The sequence below is a fragment of the Phytophthora ramorum genome (genome assembly GCF_020800215.1).
Source record: "Phytophthora ramorum isolate Pr-102 chromosome Unknown Phyram_PR-102_s0004, whole genome shotgun sequence".
NCBI lineage: Eukaryota > Oomycota > Peronosporomycetes > Peronosporales > Peronosporaceae > Phytophthora > Phytophthora ramorum.
The window spans coordinates 3,120,412-3,142,214 of record NW_027150650.1 but is presented as its reverse complement, the minus strand read 5'-3'; the positions used below and the strand labels follow the sequence as shown (position 1 = coordinate 3,142,214).

General features: G+C 53.8%; 9 protein-coding genes across 9 annotated transcripts; 3 read left to right on the top strand and 6 right to left on the bottom strand.

Annotated features, from left to right (window-relative positions):
- Positions 1 to 246: 246 nt before the first annotated feature.
- KRP23_5443 (uncharacterized protein) lies at positions 247 to 3,139 on the bottom strand (the record flags this gene model as incomplete). Its single annotated transcript, XM_067890508.1, has 2 exons — positions 247 to 278; positions 1,237 to 3,139. 2 exons carry the CDS (start codon positions 3,137 to 3,139, stop codon positions 247 to 249), a joined length of 1,935 nt encoding a protein of 644 aa, XP_067747049.1.
- A 704-nt stretch (positions 3,140 to 3,843) lies between these two features.
- On the top strand, positions 3,844 to 8,053 carry KRP23_5442 (Protein phosphatase 2C and cyclic nucleotide-binding/kinase domain-containing protein; the record flags this gene model as incomplete). Its single annotated transcript, XM_067890507.1, has 14 exons — positions 3,844 to 4,192; positions 4,263 to 4,483; positions 4,554 to 4,754; positions 4,847 to 5,008; positions 5,095 to 5,476; positions 5,543 to 5,685; positions 5,766 to 5,858; positions 5,931 to 6,457; positions 6,518 to 6,674; positions 6,747 to 7,169; positions 7,243 to 7,322; positions 7,390 to 7,475; positions 7,543 to 7,859; positions 7,934 to 8,053. 14 exons carry the CDS (start codon positions 3,844 to 3,846, stop codon positions 8,051 to 8,053), a joined length of 3,261 nt encoding a protein of 1,086 aa, XP_067747048.1.
- A 129-nt stretch (positions 8,054 to 8,182) lies between these two features.
- On the bottom strand, positions 8,183 to 8,691 carry KRP23_5441 (uncharacterized protein; the record flags this gene model as incomplete). The annotated part of the gene is made up of 4 exons (XM_067890506.1): positions 8,183 to 8,251; positions 8,318 to 8,389; positions 8,456 to 8,609; positions 8,663 to 8,691. The coding sequence occupies 4 exons, from the start codon at positions 8,689 to 8,691 to the stop codon at positions 8,183 to 8,185; spliced, it is 324 nt and encodes a 107-aa protein (XP_067747047.1).
- Positions 8,692 to 8,835: 144 nt separating this feature from the next.
- Positions 8,836 to 9,300, top strand: KRP23_5440 (putative N-acetyltransferase san; the record flags this gene model as incomplete). The annotated part of the gene is made up of 1 exon (XM_067890505.1): positions 8,836 to 9,300. The coding sequence occupies one exon, from the start codon at positions 8,836 to 8,838 to the stop codon at positions 9,298 to 9,300; it is 465 nt and encodes a 154-aa protein (XP_067747046.1).
- Positions 9,301 to 9,354: 54 nt separating this feature from the next.
- On the bottom strand, positions 9,355 to 10,458 carry KRP23_5439 (uncharacterized protein; the record flags this gene model as incomplete). Its single annotated transcript, XM_067890504.1, has 1 exon — positions 9,355 to 10,458. One exon carries the CDS (start codon positions 10,456 to 10,458, stop codon positions 9,355 to 9,357), a length of 1,104 nt encoding a protein of 367 aa, XP_067747045.1.
- Positions 10,459 to 10,695: 237 nt separating this feature from the next.
- On the bottom strand, positions 10,696 to 13,509 carry KRP23_5438 (Ankyrin repeat domain-containing protein 50; the record flags this gene model as incomplete). Its single annotated transcript, XM_067890503.1, has 1 exon — positions 10,696 to 13,509. One exon carries the CDS (start codon positions 13,507 to 13,509, stop codon positions 10,696 to 10,698), a length of 2,814 nt encoding a protein of 937 aa, XP_067747044.1.
- A 155-nt stretch (positions 13,510 to 13,664) lies between these two features.
- Positions 13,665 to 17,961, bottom strand: KRP23_5437 (Protein transport protein SEC31; the record flags this gene model as incomplete). The annotated part of the gene is made up of 5 exons (XM_067890502.1): positions 13,665 to 16,199; positions 16,282 to 16,437; positions 16,508 to 16,617; positions 16,694 to 16,801; positions 16,863 to 17,961. 5 exons carry the CDS (start codon positions 17,959 to 17,961, stop codon positions 13,665 to 13,667), a joined length of 4,008 nt encoding a protein of 1,335 aa, XP_067747043.1.
- A 1,151-nt stretch (positions 17,962 to 19,112) lies between these two features.
- On the bottom strand, positions 19,113 to 20,006 carry KRP23_5436 (Aquaporin-10; the record flags this gene model as incomplete). The annotated part of the gene is made up of 1 exon (XM_067890500.1): positions 19,113 to 20,006. One exon carries the CDS (start codon positions 20,004 to 20,006, stop codon positions 19,113 to 19,115), a length of 894 nt encoding a protein of 297 aa, XP_067747042.1.
- Positions 20,007 to 21,026: 1,020 nt separating this feature from the next.
- On the top strand, positions 21,027 to 21,745 carry KRP23_5435 (uncharacterized protein; the record flags this gene model as incomplete). The annotated part of the gene is made up of 2 exons (XM_067890499.1): positions 21,027 to 21,578; positions 21,635 to 21,745. 2 exons carry the CDS (start codon positions 21,027 to 21,029, stop codon positions 21,743 to 21,745), a joined length of 663 nt encoding a protein of 220 aa, XP_067747041.1.
- Between the last annotated feature and the right edge of the window lie 58 nt (positions 21,746 to 21,803).

The window sequence follows — 21,803 nt, the reverse complement described above, 5'->3', positions numbered from 1 at the left end:
ACTGCAAAAGACTTCCTGGCTCGTCCCATTTACCAATGACCACCGGCATCTCGTTAGAAATCGGTTGACATGGTGGCTGATCCGGCCTTGATTCTTTGAGATGGCCACCCCCAATCAATAAAGCAGATGAATCGCGTGTACAATCAAACAGAGGCAGTGGACTCACGATGTCATCCCCAACTTGCGACCAGCGGTGCACATTCGTATCGTACTGGTAGATGACAATCGCGGATTCGTATCTTACCGCTAGCGCATCAACATTAAACTCGACGTGTGAGCTACACCAGCAGAAACCCAATATATGCCCTCGACCATTCGACGGAATGAACCCTTCCAGACGCAAAATTCCAAGTCCGGATTCCGCTTCAAACACATGCAAATCCTCGGGTCGGTCAGCATGCAGCACGGCCAGTCGGTTCGGATCATCCACTTCAATGTGACTAATTCCGTCAGCTACCATCGTATCAGCATCTCCACTTTGTCTTGAATTCTCAAGTTGTTCAGCAGAAACATATCCACGTCGACAAAATGACCCTGAAGGCTCGCGCACTTGATGTCCATTTGGCGAGCGGGGGGAAGTACTACTACAAACAGGGTGCGAACTCATCATCGTAAAATGGATAATATCGCCTACAATTTGGCATCGCCAATGCTCAATATTGCCAGTAGCGTCGCCAACAAAAAGCAGCGAATTCAAACTGTTGCGGCCTTGGATTCGCTTGGTGGAAAACGCGCGCTGACGATAATCCCGTTCACCGGCAATCGAGGTGATGTTACTTTTCTTTTCGATTGCTGGGTCTTGGATCTGGAGTGGAACCAGCTCAAACGAGTGATATGCACCATCGCGAACACCTTTCCACACACACAATTTCCCGGGCAACGATGCTATTCCAAAAATGATGACAGAGTCAGCTACATACTCGCCATCGTCTGCGTAAGCAGGACACACGCACAATAGCGAGAGCGTGGATGCTGTTTTCGTATGAAGCAGTTGTTTCCAGCCACCATACATCGATACCGCTCCTGCGTGAATAACACTGTCCACGCTGCGGGGGCTTTGTGGGTTTTGTTTCTCCAATGATGACAAGAAATTTCGTCGAAGATCGGATGAATATTCTTCAACAGAATGTTCAGGTGTTTCCAATTCGCCTCCATTGCTGCTGCTACGCGTTTTTGGTTGAAAAGGAGCGGGCGTTGCCGACTGAGGAATAGTTTCATAAACTGATGGCCCCGTACTTCCCTGATAATTTTGCACGCAGGCTGCTCGAAAACGCATGAGCAGTGACTCGTCAGACGGAATCACGTTGATCAACGCAAGTACTTCGGTCACATCCTTTCCCACGACGCTCTTGTTGTTTATACCTACAAGTTCATCACCTTCCACCACTTCACTGAGATATTTGTTGCTGGAGCTGTTCCGTGACACAACCAGCTTTCCCTTTCTTTCTTCAAATTGGACCCCAAGCTCAATATTCGTTGGTTTTTCACACGCAACCTCGTACTCGAATCCGGATTCCCCCGTCACATAATCGTAGAATGTCCAAGGGGATAAGCTGGGTGATCGCGTAAGTTTCCGATTCTGTCGAGGCATTTGCACCTTCGGAGAAGACACAACTGCGACCTCTGCTCTAGCTGAACGCCCATATACATCAATAACACCGGACTTGAAAGCTACTAGAAGTAGCGGAGTTGCGTCGAAGTGCAGTGTTGGCACCCATTGAACACATAGCACCTCTCCACTATCTTTTTCACTGGGCAGCACACCCGACGGAATGAGTCGCGATTCAGCAGAGAACGCGGAAAAGGATATCCAATACACGAGGATTTCATTTCTCCAGGTGCCATCGTGCTCAGACGAATGTGCATCTACGCTAGCAATCAGCGGTAAAGATGGATGCGCGGACAACGCCGAGATGGAGCCGAGATGACTCCTATACCAGGACTTCTTTAAAATCTGCGACGGCCGGTCCCCCTCACCGACAGCGACGTGGAACGACATCATAATGTGATCGGCTCGTTGAAGCACAATGCCCAGCTTAGAAGGCATGCCGAAGTAGTTCTGTGAAAAGTACGCCATCACACAGACCTCCCCAAGCCGCACGGCCATGTTTGCTGGCTTTCCGCGCTGTTGTCGGTCATCTTCTCCGTTGACTTTAATCTGCAACGTCGTCTCTTCAACGGATGGGGTCGAAGACAAAAGCCCCACCACCCTCCAAAGTCTCAAAATGCCACTCTGGTCCACCCCTGAAATCCAGTCCGCGTGCTTGTCGTGCACATCGTTCACGACTTGGAAATTCTCATCACTGATATTCCTGTTCTTCGACATGACCCAGCGCACGTTATCGATCAGATACGTGGGTTCAAACACCAGCACGGGCATAAAGCTTACGCCCCCTCCTCCCTCTCCACTCTCCGTCCAAATCCTCACGGTCTTTGCCACTGTACACGTCAACAAGATCCTCGCAGGTTCAAACCACTGCGCTTTCCTCGTGCCATCCGTCTCCAAGGCTGAATGCCACTGCGTCGTGGACGGTTTCCACGAGAAATACACCACTGGGTCGGGGTGCGTGAGCGTCTCCACTCTCTCAAGTCTCTGGTTGGCGTCGGGCTCGCCCAGCGTCCTGTGCATCCTCCAGACCTTCACGTGCGTCTCTTTCATCTTGAGCGTCGCGAACACGAACGCGCTGGGAGAATACTTGGCCAGGTCGCAGCTCTCCATTTGCGTCTCCCATATTATCTGGGCCTGGTCCTCGATCTGGTTCTGACTCCGCACGTTCAACTTGCCCACGCCTGCTTTGGGCCCGCAGAACAACAGCTCGTCGGCGCTCCGGGAAAACGCGAGCGCGCGGACGGGCGCGTCCAGGCGGAAGCTGCACACGGGTGCGAAGTGCACGCGCCCGCGCTCGCTCGGGTCCCGCTGCGGCGCGTGCACGAGCAGCAGCTCGGCCGAGAGCGACGCCAATTTGCCGTGGAACGCGCTCCACCGCACGAAAGCCACGGGCGATCGGTGGCCTGAGGGCGCCAGGCGGGACAGCAGGATGAAGTCGTCGCTATCGTACAGGCGGATCTCTGTGCGCGTGGGCACGGCCAGCACGTTGCGGCCATCGATGCGCGTCCAGCTCCAGGTCCGCACCGCCATCGCCGATCTTGGGACGTTGAACTTTGTGGAACAAGGACCAAAACCCGGTTATATCGGTTTTGAGAAGAGATTTGTGTCAGTTCGGTAAAAAGGGGATTTGCGACGTGCCGTCCATGCAGCGACATCCCGGACCTGCCGTTTTTGGCCCCGATAGACATGACCGATGCACATGGGGGTCCCATTGGGGGGACGCCCTATTCGCTCCTGCACACAACGGGCGCGGACTATTATACATGTTTTACCAGCATGGCAACCCCGACACGAAGCGCTGTTTGCCTCCAAGGCAATGTTGCCAAAACGAGTTCAACTTAGCTGACTTCATCAGGTTCGAATTTCATGTCTGCCCCGTTTACGGTCGATGAGCCGGATTGACCGCGGCATTTGGATTAACTTGATACCAAACGTTGGCGCAGTCAATTCGATACAGTCCACTTTCGGCCTATACACACGCAATAGTGTGTTTGAAAGTGAAATCTTTTACACTGCAAAAAGACATAGTATCACAAAAAGCAAAGTCCCAATAAAACATTTGCTTTGACCTCCACAGATTTATACACCTTGCATATCTTTATACATATCAGGTGTTCGCTATTCAGCTGGTCAAAAGTGCCCGCTCAGACGACGGGGCGAAGCCAGCCTGCACTCTGCATCTCTTCCGCACTGCCTCGGGCCAAAAGGCAACCAGTGTGGAATAACGAACGAGCATGGGCAACTGCTGCTCTACAGAGGCCACGGCCGTCGTGACGCGGCTCTCGAGAGCCGACAAGGACGAGGTGCATGCCGTGCCCTACGCCGCCCTACCTTCCTCCCCGCAGAAGTACGCGGACACAGAGGACACGGAGCCTCGCGTCAAGGATGAAGAGCCGGCGTCGTCCTCGTCTCCCTCCCAGTCGCCATCCTCGGACGCCCTACCTCAGACGCACCAGCCAGAGGACGACTTCGTGCCCGTCCACCGGCCCAGCAACAAGCACCTGGAGAACACGCACCACGTCAAGATCGGAGACTACAACCTGCGCTACTCGTACTACTCGAAGCGCGGCTACTACCCCGAAGGTAGGCTGGAAAAAGGTAGAACAGGGTACAGTGAGATTGAAACACTAACTTTTTTTGTTGCATTTTGCAGCTAGGAAGAAGGCCAACCAGGACAGTTACTACTGCGAGACGCACTTTGCAGGGGACGACCAGAAGGCCTTTTTCGCTGTTTTTGACGGCCACGGACAGTATGGAGATATTTGCTCCCAGTTCGCAGCGGAGCAGCTGCCGGAGAACATCATCAAGAACTTGGATGAGAACATGGGCATCCTACCTGCTCTAAATCGGGCCCACGTGCAGACCAACAGAGCTGTAGGGCGCTGCAATTCTGCTGAGAGTTAGGAGGAAACTTATATTCTGTGTTGTTTTGCTGTTTTTGTAGATGCATGAGGCGAGTTTTGACGACTCGATGAGCGGCACGACGTCCATCTCCGTGATGTTCTGCGGCAACGAGATCCACGTCTCGAACGTCGGCGACTCGAGAGCTATCATTGCCCAGGAGAACCTGAAGGCTTCGACTCGCGAGGGCGAGGCGAACCTAGTCGCCAAGCCGCTGTCTATTGACCAGACTCCCTTCCGCAAGGTAAGAAGTGGGTGGAAGAGAGGATGTGAAACGCTCCGAGCGTTTTCACTTTTCTTTTCAAAAAGCTTACCATCGTAATCATTTCGCTGTAGGATGAGCGCGTTCGTGTGAAGAAGTGCGGAGCTCGTATCTTGACGGTAGACCAGGTGGAAGGCCTGGAGCCTATCCACGAGAACTGGGGCCTATCCCTCGGCGACGAGATCGACGAAAATGGAGATCCTCCGCGGATCTGGCATCCCTACGGACAGTACCCTGTAAGCTGCGATGAATGTCTTCTTATTTTGATTCCTGATTTATGGGTCGGCTCTGACTTTGTTTCTTCGTTGATTTGCGCTTACAGGGCACTGCATTCACACGCAGTATCGGAGATCTGGTTTCCGAAGAGCTTGGAGTGACGGCTGAGCCTGAAATCCTGTGCAAGGGACTGAACCCGCACGATAAGTTTATTATCGTGGCGAGTGACGGTGTGTTCGAGTTTCTCACGAGCCAAAATGTTGTTGACATTGTAAAGAAGTACGAAAACCCGTCCGAGGCCTGCCATGCTCTCGTGGAGGAGGCGTACAACCGTTGGCTTCAATTTGAAGTTCGAACGGATGACATCACTGCGATCTGCATCTACCTGGACGGGGTTACCCCAGCGAAGGAGCGCGATGGCCCGCGCGGCAGTATCTACGTTGGTGGTGAGGTTTTGGATCTGCAGTCTATGCAGAGACCTGTGAGAGGTATCACGAAAAACCATGCTCGCAGGGATACAATTGTCGGGACGGATGCGATTCGTTTGTCGCTAGCCGAAGCGTTTATGGATGATGACGACGAGACTGGTCAACTTCCGAATCTGGTTGAAAGCGAGGGGAAGTCAGAGGAAGAAGAGGAGTGGATAAAAAAGGCTGTCCAAGGCAGCTTTTTGTTTAACCACCTGAGCGACAAAAAGGTAAGCATGGGGTCAACCAGTCTTGTTGAAACCATACCGATGGACTCAGCTTACACTTCTTTTCTTCTTCTGTTTTTCAGATTCACGAAGTAATCTCCGTATTGAAGAAAATCGAGTTTAAAGATGGTGATATCGTGATGCGCCAAGGAGTGCCTGGCGATACCTTTTATCTGGTAAACACGCACTTTGTACTGTACTTTCAATCGAAAATTTAATCATTGTGCATCGCTACTTTGACATGCCAGGTGGAGACCGGCAAGTTCGAGGCTCGCCACTTGAAGGACGAAATTCCTGAACACTCGCCAGAAAATGTTTCCACTCCAGAAGAGTATGGTGATGTTGTCCAAGTCTACAAAGCCACTACCGAGTCTCACCCAACGTTTGGCGAGCTGGCACTAATCTACCCGAAGCCCCGCGTAAACACGGTTGTCACCAAGGAAAAGGGAACGCTGTGGGCGCTGGATCGGATTGCCTTCCGCTCGATCTTGATGCGTGGTCGACCCCTACGTGACGTCGTGCGACGACTTCGTCAGATCAGCTTGCTACGTCCCTTGACTGTTGCTCAGACTAACTTGGTCGCCGAGGAGATGCGCACTGTGGTGTTTGAACCTAACCAAGTCGTCCTCCATGAAGGAATGACCGAGCCTGGGTTCTTCCTCATCACGAGCGGCCGCATCGAGTCAACCTCCAAGATGGAAAACGTGGCCCCACTTGAACTGAAGACGTTCGACTACTTTGGTGAAATCGCGCTTGTCCGCAGACGGTCGATCAGGTACTGCAAGCTTGCTGGACTTTACTCTTAGATCAGTGTGTGCTAACTGATGCTGTGTAGCCAACGCTCAATTCGGGCCCTCGAGCGCACGGAGTGCCTCTTCATCAGAAAGGATGCACTGGAGCTGGCTGTTGGCAAGCTGTCTTCGATTCTCGAGAAGGACAAACTTCGGCGATCACGCAAGACGCGAATCTCCGAGTCGCAAAAAGTGGCAACGGTTCGATACAAATTGTTAGCAGCAGGTTTGTAAGCGAATGCCATGACTCTAACTGGTGGATTTGTCTTGCAGACGAACACGTTTGTCCAGTTTGACGACGAAGCCAATGCGCCGTTGCCTCAGTCCGTAGAAAACCTGGAGGTTGTTGGCAGCGTGATTTCAGATCCGACAAACACCGTTCGTCTGGTGGAGGTTAAGGGTTCATCGCCGCCGGTGTACTTAACGCTCCGCTCAGTCAGCAAGCAGGCGATCGTGGATGCCGGCATGCAGAAGCACGTTAGCGGCGAGCGTGACATCTATGTTTCTCTGTACGAAAAGAACGCTCTGGTGCCCCAACTCCACGGAATGAACTCAAATGAGTCGGACATTCACATGCTGTACGACACGCAAATCGTGGGCACCCTCGAAAGCTTCTTGGACGGAGAGCCGCACGGAGAATCTTTCGTCCGCTACTACGCTGCTCAAGTGGTGATGGCTCTCGAGTTTTTGCACTCGGTAAGCTGTCGAACGCTCCGTCTTAGTTTTTCCTCGATGACTTACAGTCAATTTGCTGTTTTATTTTATGTAGGAGGGAGTTGTCTCGCGAATGGTCGACCCCACAAACCTGATGGTTGACCGCAGTGGAAACCTTCGTATGATCAACCTCAGGTATGAAGATTCCGATTTTATTCAGATGCTGCAGTCACTGATCCCACTATTCGTTTACTTTCAACAGACTTTCCAAGTACGTTGGTCGAGGCAGAACTTACACTGTCTGCGGTACCCCTGAATACCTGGCCCCAGAGCAGATTACCGGTGAAGGTGAGCGAGCATCTCCATGTTTTGTACTAGTCCAGGAATGTCGTTCTAACGGCGTTTTACACGACAGGCCACAACATCGCTGCGGACTATTGGGCGCTTGGTGTGCTCATGTACGAAATGCTCACTGGCGCGACTCCCTTCACTCGAACGAACGAGAACGACTTGGAGATCCTAAATGACATAGCATCGTTCCGCCCGAACGAGCTGGATTGGCCCCAACACACAAGCGCTGAGGTAAAGGACATTGTTGAAAGCTTGTTGAGCCCCGATCTCGCACGGCGTCTCGGATACTCGGAAGTCCGCGCTAGCGCTTGCGAGCCGATCAAAAAGCATCCTTTCTTCGCTGGAACCTCGTGGGAGGCCACAAAGATGGGCTCGTTCTCGGTACGTGAAAGGATATATTTTCACTAAGTTGTAAGCAGATCCTAACCTGATCCTTTGCTGTTGCTACCGTGTAGGCACCACTGGAGCCAGAAGCTGCGTCAGAATTCAAGCAGATCGCGGCAAGTGGAAGCCACGAGGACTTGAACATCGGCAGCGTCTATACGGGCGACATCGACTGGCTCGCCGGATTCTAGACATGTATAAAGTCGCTGCACGAACGAGTTGGCTGTCTGCTAAGGTCTGCCAGCGCGAGCAGCTCCAAAACCACCAAAAATTGAAGTATATGTTCTTGCTAAATCAACGCGCGCTCGTATCTGTCTGCTTCACGTCTGGAAGGTGAGTGTGGTGATTGTCATCTCACCGAAGCACACAGTGCAATCCCGCAGCACACTCTGCACCGCATACACATTATCAGAAAACATTTGCAAGCTATGAGCGAGCGATACTTCACAACGCACCGCATCATGATCAACCCTTTCTGCGATGCTGGGGAAATACATCTCGATAGCTTCGACAGCCCTGTCATCAGTCTTAGCTCCACACACAACAGGTCAGAGCACAGCTACTCCACCAACAAGTCCACATTCACAACTCACCAACAGCATCGAGGGCTGGAACTGGATCTCGTCGCTGTCTAGCTGGCACAAGTCTCCGCCCGTCTTCCTCACGACCAGCTCCACCTCTTTACCCAGCGCAAAGTGCATGACCGTAAGGCGATACTCCTGATAGCCTCCATCAGGACACGCCACACTGCACAAAAGTCAAGCCTCACGTCTCGAAACTCCGTCAACACCTGTACGCACCAGTCATCCACAGGGATCTCCTCCCCCATCAGACCGAGTTGCGCGCGACTCGACGCACAGGCAAAGTATCCTTGGAACCAATTGCCATCCCTCGGGAAGCACAGCGCTGCACGGCCTCCGCTGCTCGAGAAGGCCATCACCATCGTCTCTCCCCAACCAACCAACCAATAGCAATGGAGCTGCGCTGCTTGACGGACGACGCCGCACTTGTACGTGCAGTGCAGAAGCTCAATCTGGGGGTGCTACCGGTGCAGCCTCCTGGCTTCTGTTACCGTCGAGCGGAGAAGGACAGCCACCGATTGTCGTGGGCTGCGGTCGATGGAGACGTCGTCAATGGGGCAGCGATCGCCGATCTCGAACTGGAGCGGGACGGACAACGCGTGGTGCAGCTTCGTACGCTGGCGGTTCCTGCGCGATTTCGTCGGCAGGGAATCGGTCGCCAATTGGTGATGAAAGTTGTTGACCAGGCCAAGGCAGCGGAGCAAGTCGACGGGGTGCGACTTCATGTCCATGCTGGGAACGACGAGGCGCTGGCGTTCTACAAGGCACTGGGCTTCGTCGAGAAAGCTCAGATCGAAGGCTACTACCGTCGCCTGGAGCCGGCTACTGCGTTCGTGATGGAGTACGCTCTGCATTGAGGAATGGTTGAGTTAGTTGGTTGATTAACGGGGCTCTAACATGGCTCACTTGAGCTAGTAGTAGGCCTTGAAGGTGGCCTGTGTGAAGTCGTCGTAGCTCATGTCGTTGCTCCAGCGAGAGAGGAGCGGCGGTACTCCCTTGGGCAGGTTCTCAGTCTTGCCAGCTTCAAGAGGGTCCTTGTCCTTGGGCACAGCCATCCTCTCACCCGGCAGCGGCTGCATGAACACAGCCAGCGTCTCGCGGTTTACCCCCGTGGCCTGTGGGCCTCGCACGGCGTGCGGCGTAGCTTGCAGCGCTCCGCCCGACAGGATCTGCGACGTCTCTCCGATCTGGTACACCAAGTGTCCGGGCGGGATGTTCGCCTTGAGGATCTCCCCACGGCGGTTCTTGACGTACAGCCCCGCAGTCGGGTCCGGGTTGGGCACCGTGTCCCCTTTGGCGTCCGTGAACATGGCCTGCACGAGTCCCGTGAGCGCTCCGTGGTCATTGTGCCACCCACACCAGGCGAAAGAGTCCTCGAGCGTCTTGGCTTCGTTCTGTGCTGCAATCTGCTGCTCCGACAGGGCGTAATAGTGCAGCAACCTGGCTTTCGAGCACTTGCCCGTGCTAATGACGCGGTGCAGTTTGCCCCGTTCGTATGCAGGACACTTGGACTCCACGAACGTATCACACTGTTGAGCCACGAGGACGCCCGTGTCCACGATCAATTGGCCCAGCTTCATGAACGCTTTCTCGAGCTCGGGCAGCTCTTTCGGCCAGATATTTGGGTGGTAGAAGGACGGGAACTTGGCCATTAACTGCTGGTCTCCGTTAGCCAGGTCGTTGGTCTCCGGGTTGTTGTAGTACGAGCCCTTGGCCAAGTCCGGCTTGCCCTGCAGATTCTCCTTGCCGTGGCTCCAGCCGAGGCTGTAGAAGGCCTCGGGCAGCTCGCATTGGGCCTTGACGTCGTCCGGCAGGTTGGCGAAGGCGAAGGCCAAGGGCAGCAGCTCGCCGCGCTTGGTACTGAGCTCGGGCACACCGCTCACCACGAGGATGCCCAAGCCCTCGTAGCCGAAGGCCTCCTCGATGATGGGCGACAAGTCCTTCTTGGCGATTAAGTCGGCGTACGAGACCACGGGCACGTCGCGCGCCTCGACAGTCGAGTGCAATAGAGCCATCTTGGAGCAGTGTGCGGTAGACGGCAAATTGAAGAATGAACCGACGGTCTGGATCGATTAGTCTACGGGATACAGAGATAAAGTGAGGGAAGATGGTAAGCATTCAGGAGTATAGATAGCGTTTCAGGTCATCAGAGTTTGTACTTTAAAGTTTTGGTTAGTTGTGTCGTGGTAAGTATTCCGGTGGTGTCCGAACATTGCAGTAGAAATTGAAGTGGTCTGGAATGTTGCGGTCTTTTAGAGACCGAGTTCGCTGGCGGTCTCCTCGTTGTACTCTGCAATGCGCTCTTGGATGAGTTCTTCTTGCGCGAAATGCTGCAGTTTGTTGACTGCGTCTGAAAGTTTCATCCGCTTTGCCGGGTCGAAAGCGCACAAGGCGTTCACTAAGTCCCACTGGCCATCATCTCGGAAAGCTTTGGGTTTCGGGAGGAACTGCTCGCGACTCACGTGGAACTTCACCACCGGGTCAGGTAGATTCCCCCACGGCACTTGGCCCGTCACGGCCTCCACGATACACATCCCAAACGAGTAAATGTCCGATTGGAGTGTTGGCATACTGGGGTCGACCTTACGGATCACTTCGGGTGCTTTCCACCGGATAGCGCCGAGAGTTTCGCCAACTCCCCTCGCATCAGCAGAATCGAAGCTCAGCCCGAAATCTGTCAACATCGCAACTCCGTCCTTGCTGACTAGAATTTGGTTGCACTTCAGATCACTGTGTATGATGCCGCGTTCATGCAGGAACAGCAGTCCCAACGCTGCCTCGTGTAATTTGCGCCACACGAGCACGTGCCCTTCGTTCCGCTGACGGTACAGATAGTCCATCAAATTGCCGTTCGTCGCTTCTTCGCAGACGAAGAAGTACGGCTTGCCTTCGTCCGAGGCCCCAAAGAACGGCAGGATGTTCGGGTGTCGAGCGTGGTGCCAGATTCGAGCTTCACGGTGGAAAGCTTGCTTCTCCTTGTCAGACTCCACCACCACGCACTTGACCACGACGTTCGAGTTCAGCCACCATCCGCGATAGACCTTGCCAAACGAACCAAAACTGAATGGGTCTTTCTCTTTCCGGATCTCACGACTAGGAAGGAACCACTCTGGTTTCTTACGAGCGACGGGAGCGCTCAAAAATGCCACACCGGTGTTCGAGGAATCGCCACTTCCTTTATCAACGGGGTGCTCGAGGAGATAATCCACAATCACACGTTCAGCATCGATGCGGTTGTTCATCCGAGCGTAGTCGGAGGCGGTACGGTTTGCGTTGTCTGCCTTAGCGGTATTCGCGTTATTTTCAAGAAGCACACGCAAGATGTGCTCGTGGCCTCGGTACGCAGCTTTCATTAGTGCGGTCTGGCCGCTCTCGTCGGTTGCTTCAATAGCCGCACCGTGGTTTAGTAAAGTTTCAACCACTGCGTGGTGCCCGTCCTCTGCAGCAAGCAACAACGCTGTCCGTCCGCTATTCTCTGTCGCATCCACATTGGCATTGCTCTCGACGAGCAGCTTTACAAACTCCTCATTCCCTGCTTGCGCTGATGCCATCAAAGGCGTGAATTCAGCATTATTTGGCAAATTCGGGTCGGCTCCATATTTCAAGAGAGCTCGCGCACAGTCCAGCTGCTTCTCGTAGATGCACTCGTGCAGAGCTGTGTCTCCATCATTGTCTTGGGCATCAACACTCGCCTGGTTAGTGAGCAGCAGTTCGATCATGTCAACATGACCAGAATCTACAGCTACCAGCAGTGGAGGGCAATTGTTGCTATCTCCAAGACTGACATCGGCTCCATGCTCCAGCAGCAAACGGATGACTTCCACGTGGCCATTCAAGGCGGCGATTGTCGTGGCTCTCTCTCCTTTCACGGCCTGAACATTCACTGTAGCTCCGTGCTGAAGCAAAAGCTCGACGATCGTCGCGTAGCCCTCTTGTGCTGCACACATCAAAGGCGTATACCCATCCGTGTGCGCTAGATCAATTGCAGCACCACCCTCGACAACAGCACGAGTTGCTTCGAAGCGACCAAGAAACGCCGCCTGGATTAAAGCAGTGTCTCCATTCGCAGTTCGATAGTCGACCGCAGCCATGCTCTCAACCAGGAATTTTACGACATCGGTGTGGCCTCTTTCAGCAGCAAGAATCAGCGGTGTGGTTCCTTCGGTATTGGCCACATCAACCCCAGCTCCACTATCAATGAGAAGGCGAACAATATCCAGATAGCCTTCTTTTGTCGCACAGATCAAAGGCGTGAACCCTTCACCATCAGCTAGCTCCGCATCTGCCCCACTTTCAATCAATACCCTGGCGATTTCCAAGTGTCCTTTGTTAGCTGCTCGAGTGAGTGCCGTGTCCCCATTACCCGCCTGAGCATTGACCACAACATTCTTCTGGATCAACATCCGAACAGCGTCCAATTGTCCACACGAGGCTGCTCGAATGAGCGGCGTGTCCCCATTTCCACCCTTCAACTCAATATCGGCCGCACCATCTACCAACACTAGAACAATTTTCATACGACCTTCTTGAGCTGCCACGAGGAGAGCCGTGTCCCCATTACCACGAGCGAGGTCCGCATTGGCCCCGCTTTCCATCAACACCTTGACCACCTCCAAATGTCCTAGTTCAGCTGCACAAATCAATGCCGAATCTTTATTCTTCGACTCTTGGGCATCCACCTTAGCCTTCTTCTGTAACAGCAGCCGAATGACATCTTCATGTCCTCCCAGAGCTGCACAGACCAATGGGGTGCACCCTTTCAAGCCGGGGAGCTCCACATCTGCTCCAAACTCCACCAAAACCCTCACAGCCTCCACTTGTCCCTTGTTTGCGGCAATAGTCAGCGCCGTCTCTCCATCTTCTGTCACAGCGTTCACCTCTGCCTTTTCGTACTGAAGCAACAGATTGAGTCGATCCACTCGACCGTCACTTGCTGCCAGAATCAACTGAGGCTGTCCGTCGGCTACGGAGATATTGCGGACAATATCATCTTCAGTCACGGTCTTGGTCGCACAGAACGTAGCGCTCAGCTGAGACCACCAGCCGAGCAACGCAGCAGAAGACATTGGCGCCAGGAAGAGATTTGTTGAATGTCATCGATGCGCGGTCACCGCAGGTCATGTACCCATTGATCCATTCTCAATGGATCCGAGCAGGGACCACTCTTGAATTTCGCATTGAAAAAGTGTTTTCGGAAAATTGCTGCTTTTTTTTTAAGAAACTAATACTCAATTTCAGACATTTTCAATGCCAACAGGAGAGCGTCCTCTTCGGACATGGGGCCACCTTGAGCAGCGTCAGAGTCTCGTTGCCCGCTTCGTGGAGCCGTGGTCTTCTTGCGCTTCTTCACGGCCTTCGAACCAGCAGAGGCCTTGGCTCCTGTGCTTCTGGAGCGCTTAGCTGGCTTTTTACCTTCCGGAGTTGGAGCTGGAGCATCGGCGACGCTTGCGGAGGCTGGCAATTTTACCTCGGACGAAGCTTTCTTGGCGCTGGCGGGTGACTTTGCGGGCTGCTTCTGCTCGGGTTTCGCGACTCCCGCTGCCAGTGTTTTCTTCGGTGATGCCTTCTTTGGAACTGCTTCGACCACTGGAGATTTCCTTGGTGACGGCTTTTTTGCTGATTTGACTACTGGAGACTTCTTGGGCGATGGTTTCTTCGGCAACGCCTTTGCGGTAGGTACTGAGTCAACATGAGGTGCAGCAGGCTGTTTTGTTGGAGTATCGCCATTGATGTTTGATACAGGTATCACTGCATGGTCCCCACCCTCGCTACCGTTGAGCGGTGAGAAGTGCAGTCGACGAGGAGTTTGTGGACGTTGGCGCTGCGGGTCTTCTCCAGAAGCCGCATCGTTCTTTGGCTGCAGCTCCTTCAGCTCTTTCGTCTTCTTCGTCTTGTTCTGAGGTCCCTTCGTGCGCGGAGTAGCTGGAGTTTTCTGCTTCGGTTGCGTCGGCGTTGGCAGAGCTGTACCCACTGGTTCAGACGTAAGATGCGAAACTGGTTGCTTGGTTCGTGAAGAACGCCGGTTGCTGCCCTCCATTTCAGAAAGCCGAAGAGCTTCTTTAAGCGCGTACTCTTCGGACATACCCAATTGGTACTCAAACGCCTGCAACGCCATTGCCTGGTTGATTGCCTCACGCAACATGGGGCTGTCCTTCTTCGACTTTGGAATCAGTTTCCTCACAGGTGTCTTCTTGGGCTGAGTTCTCTTAACTTTCTTCGGCGCGAACGGGGTCCCTGCCGCACTTGGAGCCACTGCCTTCTCTTTTTCTGCTGCAAGCGCTGGAGAAGGTGTCGGAGCCTTGCATTCTGCTTCGCCACTATCATCACGTTGGTTGGCGTCGCTAGCCTTAACACCCGGAGCGACTTCTGCAGCGATATCAAGTGTCTCGGTTGTCGCTTTAGACGGTCTTGCACGTTTCCTGGCTGCTGTTTTCGTTTTTGCTGTTGTTGCCACCTTCGTTGTAGACTTCGGTTTTGCTGTAGCTGCCACCTTCATTGTGGCCTTCGGTTTTGCAGTAGCTCTCACCTTCATTGCAGTCTTCGGTTTTGCCGCTGTTTTTGCTGCAGCTGTGGTTTTTGACTTGGCTTTCGTCTTCGGCTTTGTCTTGATACCATCTTTCTGACCAACCTCGTCTTTCTCCTGTGATTCACCTGGTACTGCCGACACCGCTGACACCACAGAAGAGATGGGTGCATTTGCGTTAGCCTCTAGCACAGTTGTAGTTGCCACATCGTCAACTTTGGACATCTGGAGAGCTAGCAAGTACGCGTCCTCCTCCGACAAGTCCAACTGGTACTCTTTCATCAATCGAGCCTCCTCTGGGTTAGTACTTGGAGTAGCCGTCTCCTCTTCTTCGATTTCATCGTCCGAAACACTGATACGGTCGTCATCCGAGCTCTCCCCCATCATGAGCGACAAATCTGACTCGTCCTCTTCCTCGTCTTCCTCTTCTTCTTCGAATTCAGGCTCTTTTTCATCTTCAATGCTGTCTTCAAATTCAACTTCTCCATCGTCCTGTATAAAGGTTTTATCGGAGAGTTTTGCCTTAGCACGGGATCCTGCTCTCGCCTTACCTTTACCGGACGACTTCTTCTTGTATTTGCTCAAGGCTGTACGCATGCCTTTTGCTTTGGCAAAGCTGCCAAGCGTATGCGCCTTCCGCCCCGCATTAACTGTTGTGACTGGTATTGGTGTTGGTACTGGTACGCCTTCAGTCTCGATAGGTGATCCTGTTTGAGAGACATGGCGACCACCCACGGGAGCAAACATCGTCTTCTTAGGCCGGCCAATCTTTTTGGAAGGTGGCAAGAAAAACGTAGGGATCAACGTATCTAGCACTTCCTGCATCTCAAGCAGAATGACAAGGCCTGCTTGGCCTCCAGCTGCCATATAGCACGGATAATCGCCTGCTGTGGATGACGAGAGACGCAGGCGGTGTAGAGCAGCATCCCGCTCGCAAAACTCCCGCGTATTTAAACTTCCAGTATCTGCAGACCCCACCACCGAATGTTTATCCAAAGACAAGGTGAGAGACTTGAATGGCTTCTCAACACTCGAGTCCTTTTCACCAGATAGACGGCATATTTCCACACAGGTCTGGGGCGCGCGATACAGCTTTTTGGCTGGGGCAGCGCGGATGCTGCCAGAAGTACAGGATGAAATGAGCAGGGGCATGGGGCCACGCCGAGCAAATTGCAAATCCCACACAGGAGAGTCGATTTGAGGGTGAAAATGCAGTTTCTGGTAGCTGCCACTCTGTGAAAATCACATCGAATATTTAAATGTCAGCAAAACAATCATACAAACCTCCTCGCAGCACCAAAAGAGCTTTTCGTACCAGGATATCATACATGTAAACAGACCCCTGGTCGCCCGAGATCTGGATTGACGTCTGATCCATCCACTGAAGCGCCAGGCCCCAGGTAGACCGAATTCGATGCGAGCGAAGACACACACGAGGCTCACGAATATCCCATACCTTAAATACCGAGTCCTGTAACGATAAATAACGAGATTGAGTCTTTATACCATTTGGAATGAAGCCGCGCAAATTATGCCCGTACATTTCCAGTTGTAGCGAAGAGATGCTCACCAAATGGAGACCACGCAACGGCACGTATAGCAACCCAGCCACAACCCCAGTCAAACGCTTCCTGCTTTCCAATTGTGTCGGCTGTGTCGTTCAAAACACAATATAGTTAAACCTTCCGCTGAATGAATGGTGAATGCTGCAGTGTAGCCGAGCTTACCATCTTGAAATCGCCGTTGCGGTTCTATAGGTTCTGGTTCAACGCGATCATCCCCCAAACTATCACTCCCACTAATCGCTGACTTTATATTCCACATTGACACGGACCCTACACAACATACAAACTTCAGTCTTGCAGTCACCGCAGCATATCCTCCATCCTTCCTTACCGTCTGATCCACCAGATAGAAGCATATTCCAATTGTGCGGCGACCACTGCACGCTCAGCTGTAAAATACGCGGCAGCTTGGCGACCATAACCGCGACGTTCTTCTCCACCACTGCCTCTTTCCTAACATCCACCTGCAACCTTTCCTCGGGTATCCCAGGAACCTCCAGCACCCGTACAGTTCCGTCTCCAAAACACGCTGCCAATATGCCTAAAATATTCTGCCGGCGATCCGTCTTGGGGAATTTTTTCACCAGTGGACACCACTGCAAGTCCCACGCCACGCCATAGTCGTGGTCTATTGCATGCACCATCCTCGGCTTGACAAGTCTCCTCTTGGCTGCCTCTCCTTTGTGCTGACCTGTTCCTGTCGCCTTGGGTCGTCGCACCGGCACCGCCCAAATCTGAATCAAATTGCGGCCACTCTCCGGCACATCATAATAATGATCTGGTGGCGTGGTTTTCACCACTTTCCCATCCTCCACCTGGCACGGCGGATGGGTGGCCAAGGCAAGGAATCTCCACTCCAATTTAACGCCTTCTTCTGCCTCTGGACTGCCATTAGAGGCTGCGGTCGTCTCTCCTTCTGGGGTCTCGACTTTATTGTTCTCTTTCCCCTTTGCAGACCTCTTGGAGCCGTTTATCGAGGCTGCAGAGGCCCGTCGAGGCTTCTTCTGCTTGCTCTTGACCAGAGAAGCAGCTACTGCCGCCGCGTCGGCTGCTGGCTTGGATGGCAGCCAGTCCATGGCCCACACCGGTCCTCCGACGTTCAGAGCCATTTGCTCGCCTTGATTAAGAATCTCACTACCAAAAGGTGGCAGAATTAGGACCTCCGTTGTGTTCTGCGTTGAATCATCTGCATATTGGGTCGTTTTAGCAGCGCTGGAAACCTCTGGAGGCGCTGGAAGGCTCGGAGTTCCGCTCGTGGGGGCTTCAGTGGGCGTTTGACTGGTCTGGCGAGTGTTCTGGGACGATTGAGACGGCGATTCTTTGCCACACGATGAAGATGCGTGTGTAGATTTGGGATCCGCGATCTGTAGGTGGATCGGCTGCAGATAGTCGCCGTAAGGCACAACCTCACGCCAAGCACTGAGCTCCATTGCCGCCAGTCGCTATTGCTAGGCTAGAGCGCGGGAAACTGTGTTAAGTACGAATCGTGTGGCATACATAGGACGTTGGTTGAAGTTGCTATTGTTGGTCATCTTTCCCTTTTTGGGTCTCTTGATCGTTTCTGTGGAGACAGCAATGCTGTTGAGCAGAAGCAATGGAGTTTACAGGCATTCTTTAACCTACTTGGTGCTAGATCGGTGGCAATATTGGCGGGGTCGGTCGATACCGGGTACTGACAGACTCTCGACGCAAACCAACGTTGGCACCGTTCGCTCGCCAGTCCAGAATCTAGACTCTAGATGCCAGTCCTTGCAGCCACCTTGAACTTAGCGGGGAGCGCCTTGTGCTGGCGAGCGAACGGTGCCGACGTCGGCAGCCTCGTACGGCATTCAACGCTCCGCATCAAATGGATACATAAATTATAATGTAGCCATCCAGCCGGTCGACAAGTTGTCAATCCGATATCTCTTAAGTACGACCGATTTTCCCGCGCATCTAAACCAAATTCAAAGGTACAATCACTCTTGTACCTTCCCGCCATGACGCGCGTGGATCCTTTGTTCGAGTTCGACGCGTCGCAGGCGTTCCGGGACCTCAGCGCGGCCCTGCCGCCCATTGCCGGGCGTCCCGCAGCGGATTAAAACGATGGCCGACGATGTTGTATGATTCTGAGTATGGTCGCGATGATGACGGCGTGGGCTGCCCTGTTGACCACGCGAGTGCCTGGCGTTAAACGGTGGCCGACATCTTTGCTGTAACTTGCAGGGAATGCAAATCGCATTGTGTCCTGCATCTAGGCGACGGTTCCGGCGTGTTGCGTCCGAGTCTGAACCTCTGAGCGCGGCCATCCGGTGCTTCAGGAAGGCGACTCGAAAGCCTCGATTCGAGGCGATGGACGGGTCCAAAGCAAAACGCTCCCACTCGAGCGTGAGATCACCGGATTCGACTCCGGGCAGTAAAGAGTAGCAGCTGAACTGTAAAAAGTTAATACCACCAGGCTTCCGTACTATGGGCAGCAGTCACTACACAAGTCTGCAAAAGTCAACCAATATATTGAACAGTGTACCACAAACAAATGCACTTCTCGATGAGAGAGAAGTTCTCATGCAAACGAACACTCCTGCCGCCGCCGCTCACTACCTTAGAATCGGTACTCCGGGTGCGGCCCACGGTTCTTCTCCGGGTGGTGGTAGCTGATCATCGCTTCGTACACGAAGGCGCCCGTAGCGCCTCCCGTGATCGGAGCCACAATCGGCACCCAGAAGTAGTAATGGTTGAGCGAGAACACGCGCGAGCCCCAGCCAGCGCACAGCATGAAGAGACGAGGCCCCAGGTCGCGCGCGGGGTTGATGGCCAGCCCCGTGTTCATGGCGAAACCCATGGCGATGGTGCTCACCAACGCTCCAACGGCGGCGGGCGCGGCCTTGGGGCCGATCGGGCGGTTGTGCTGGTCCAGCAGCGCCAGGATGCCCAGGATCAGGAGCGCCGTGGCCACGAACTCGGTCAAAAAGCACGTGAAGTTGCCCACGTTCTCGTGCGGGAACGTGGCGAAGATGGTGTGCGTGGACGTCCGGTCCGGGTCCACCTCATTAAACATTGGCCGGTACAAGATGTACACGAAGAGCGCAGCCACAAAGGCGGCCACGACCTGGTTGAGGATGTAGAACGGCACCTTCTTCCACGGCAGCAGCTTGAGCAGCGCCAGCGACGTGGTCACGGCCGGGTTCAGGTGTGCACCGGACACGCCGCCACCAATGGTGATGCCGAAGAAGAAGGCGAGTCCCCAGCACAGCGCGATAGTCACGAAGCTGCCACTGGCCTCGCTACTCAGCACGGTCTGCGTCATGCACGACAGCCCGAAGAGCATGGTCACGAATGTGGCGACGAACTCGGCCATCATCTCCTTGGCGAATTGGCTCTTGACCATGTACGGTACGTTGTGCACGGGCGTAAGGTACTGCAGGTCGCCCTGCTCCGGGGTGCCCGCTTCCAGGTACCCGTGGTCGCTCTTCTCAAGGTGCGAGTTCCTTGCCATGGTCGTCGTTGGGGTGAAGATTGGAGTGTTGACGGGGGTAGTGTTGACGTTGTTTCGGTGTAGGCACGAATAATAGTCGAGACGCGAAGTGGAGAAGACAGGAGGTTGCGCCCTCGAAGGAGAATTGAAAAGTGAGCTCTCGAGTGGCAGGCGGATAGTCCGAAGACGATGGCAAGGCGGTGACACGAGGAGGTCCTCGCCAGCGCACTCAGCAGCAGAGCGCACGAAGATGCGCCTCGCGTGCAAGTTCAAGGCAGTCATTCCAACGGATCCCTCCTCGAGCCAAAGTCTAACGAGACCGACACCGACGCCGGTACTGTATACGAACGTGGCACGTTGAAGTGAGTTAGCGAGCCGCTGAAGCGCAAGAGCCCGGCTCCGATTTTTTAACGCCGACCCGATGAGGAGCATCCATCGGAGTCGAATCCGGTGATCTCGCGCTCGAGTGGGAGCGTTTTGCTTTGGACCCGTCCATCGCCTCGAATCGAGGCTTTCGAGTCGCCTTCCTGAACCACCGGATGGCCGCGCTCAGAGGTTCAGACTCGGACGCAACACGCCGGAATCGCCGCCTAGATGCAGGACACAATGCGATTTGCATTCCCTGCAAGTTACAGCAAAGATGTCGACCACCGTTTAACGCCAGGCACTCGCGTGGTCAACAGGGCAGCCCACGCCGTCATCATCGCGACCATACTCAGAATCATACAACATCGTCGGCCATCGTTTTAATCCGCTGCGGGACGCCCGGCAATCCGAGGAAACACAAGGCGTTCCCCGCTAAGTTCAAGGTGGCTGCAAGGACTGGCATCTAGAGTCTAGATTCTGGACTGGCGAGCGAACGGTGCCGACGTCGGCAGCCTCGTACGGCATTCAACGCTCCGCATCAAATGGATACATAAATTATAATGTAGCCATCCAGCCGGTCGACAAGTTGTCAATCCGATATCTCTTAAGTACGACCGATTTTCCCGCGCATCTAAACCAAATTCAAAGGTACAATCACTCTTGTACCTTCCCGCCATGACGCGCGTGGATCCTTTGTTCGAGTTCGACGCGTCGCAGGCGTTCCGGGACCTCAGCGCGGCCCTGCCGCCCTACCGTGAGGGTGAGCACGACCCGTGGTTCGACTGCCCCCACCCGGAGCACTCGAAGCCCAGCGCCGAGCTGGCCAAGTCGATGCGCAACCTCCAGGAGCAACTTCAGGACCGAGCAAAACCCAAATCAAACAAAAAGTGGAATATGGACAAGGAGAACCGACAGCCAGACGGCACTAATCGCCGAGAAAGTGTCCTGCAGCACAACAAGCAGCTTAAGACCAAGCGGAAGAGCCTCAAGGAGATGCGAGCGGTGCAGGAGCCCTTTCAAGTGGCTACAGTGAACACCGAGGAGAGAAAGACAAAGAGGAAACCGCTGGCCGAGAGAAAAGATGCCGGCAATAGAAAGCAGACAGGCAGGAAGAGAGAGAAGACGGAGGTGAACAACGTCGAGGCGCTGCTGGCCAGACACAACAAGAAGTTCAAGGCCATGCACACGTACGAGCCCCCGCGGCACTCGGTCCGGGAAGTGAAGCAGGTGAGATATGAGTTTTTAGTACTTGTTGGAGACTTTTTACTGACATTATTTTTTAGTGGGAACGCGAGATGAAAAGGTCTTATTATGCTTTGTCGGCCGAGGAGAGGGTGCAGGCAAACCAGGAGATTGCAGTCTGGAAGAAGCGACGAGTGGGGACGACCCACTAGAGAAGTTGGAGACGACAATTGTAAAGTTAGTTGATTTTTATCTCGTCTCACATTGTTG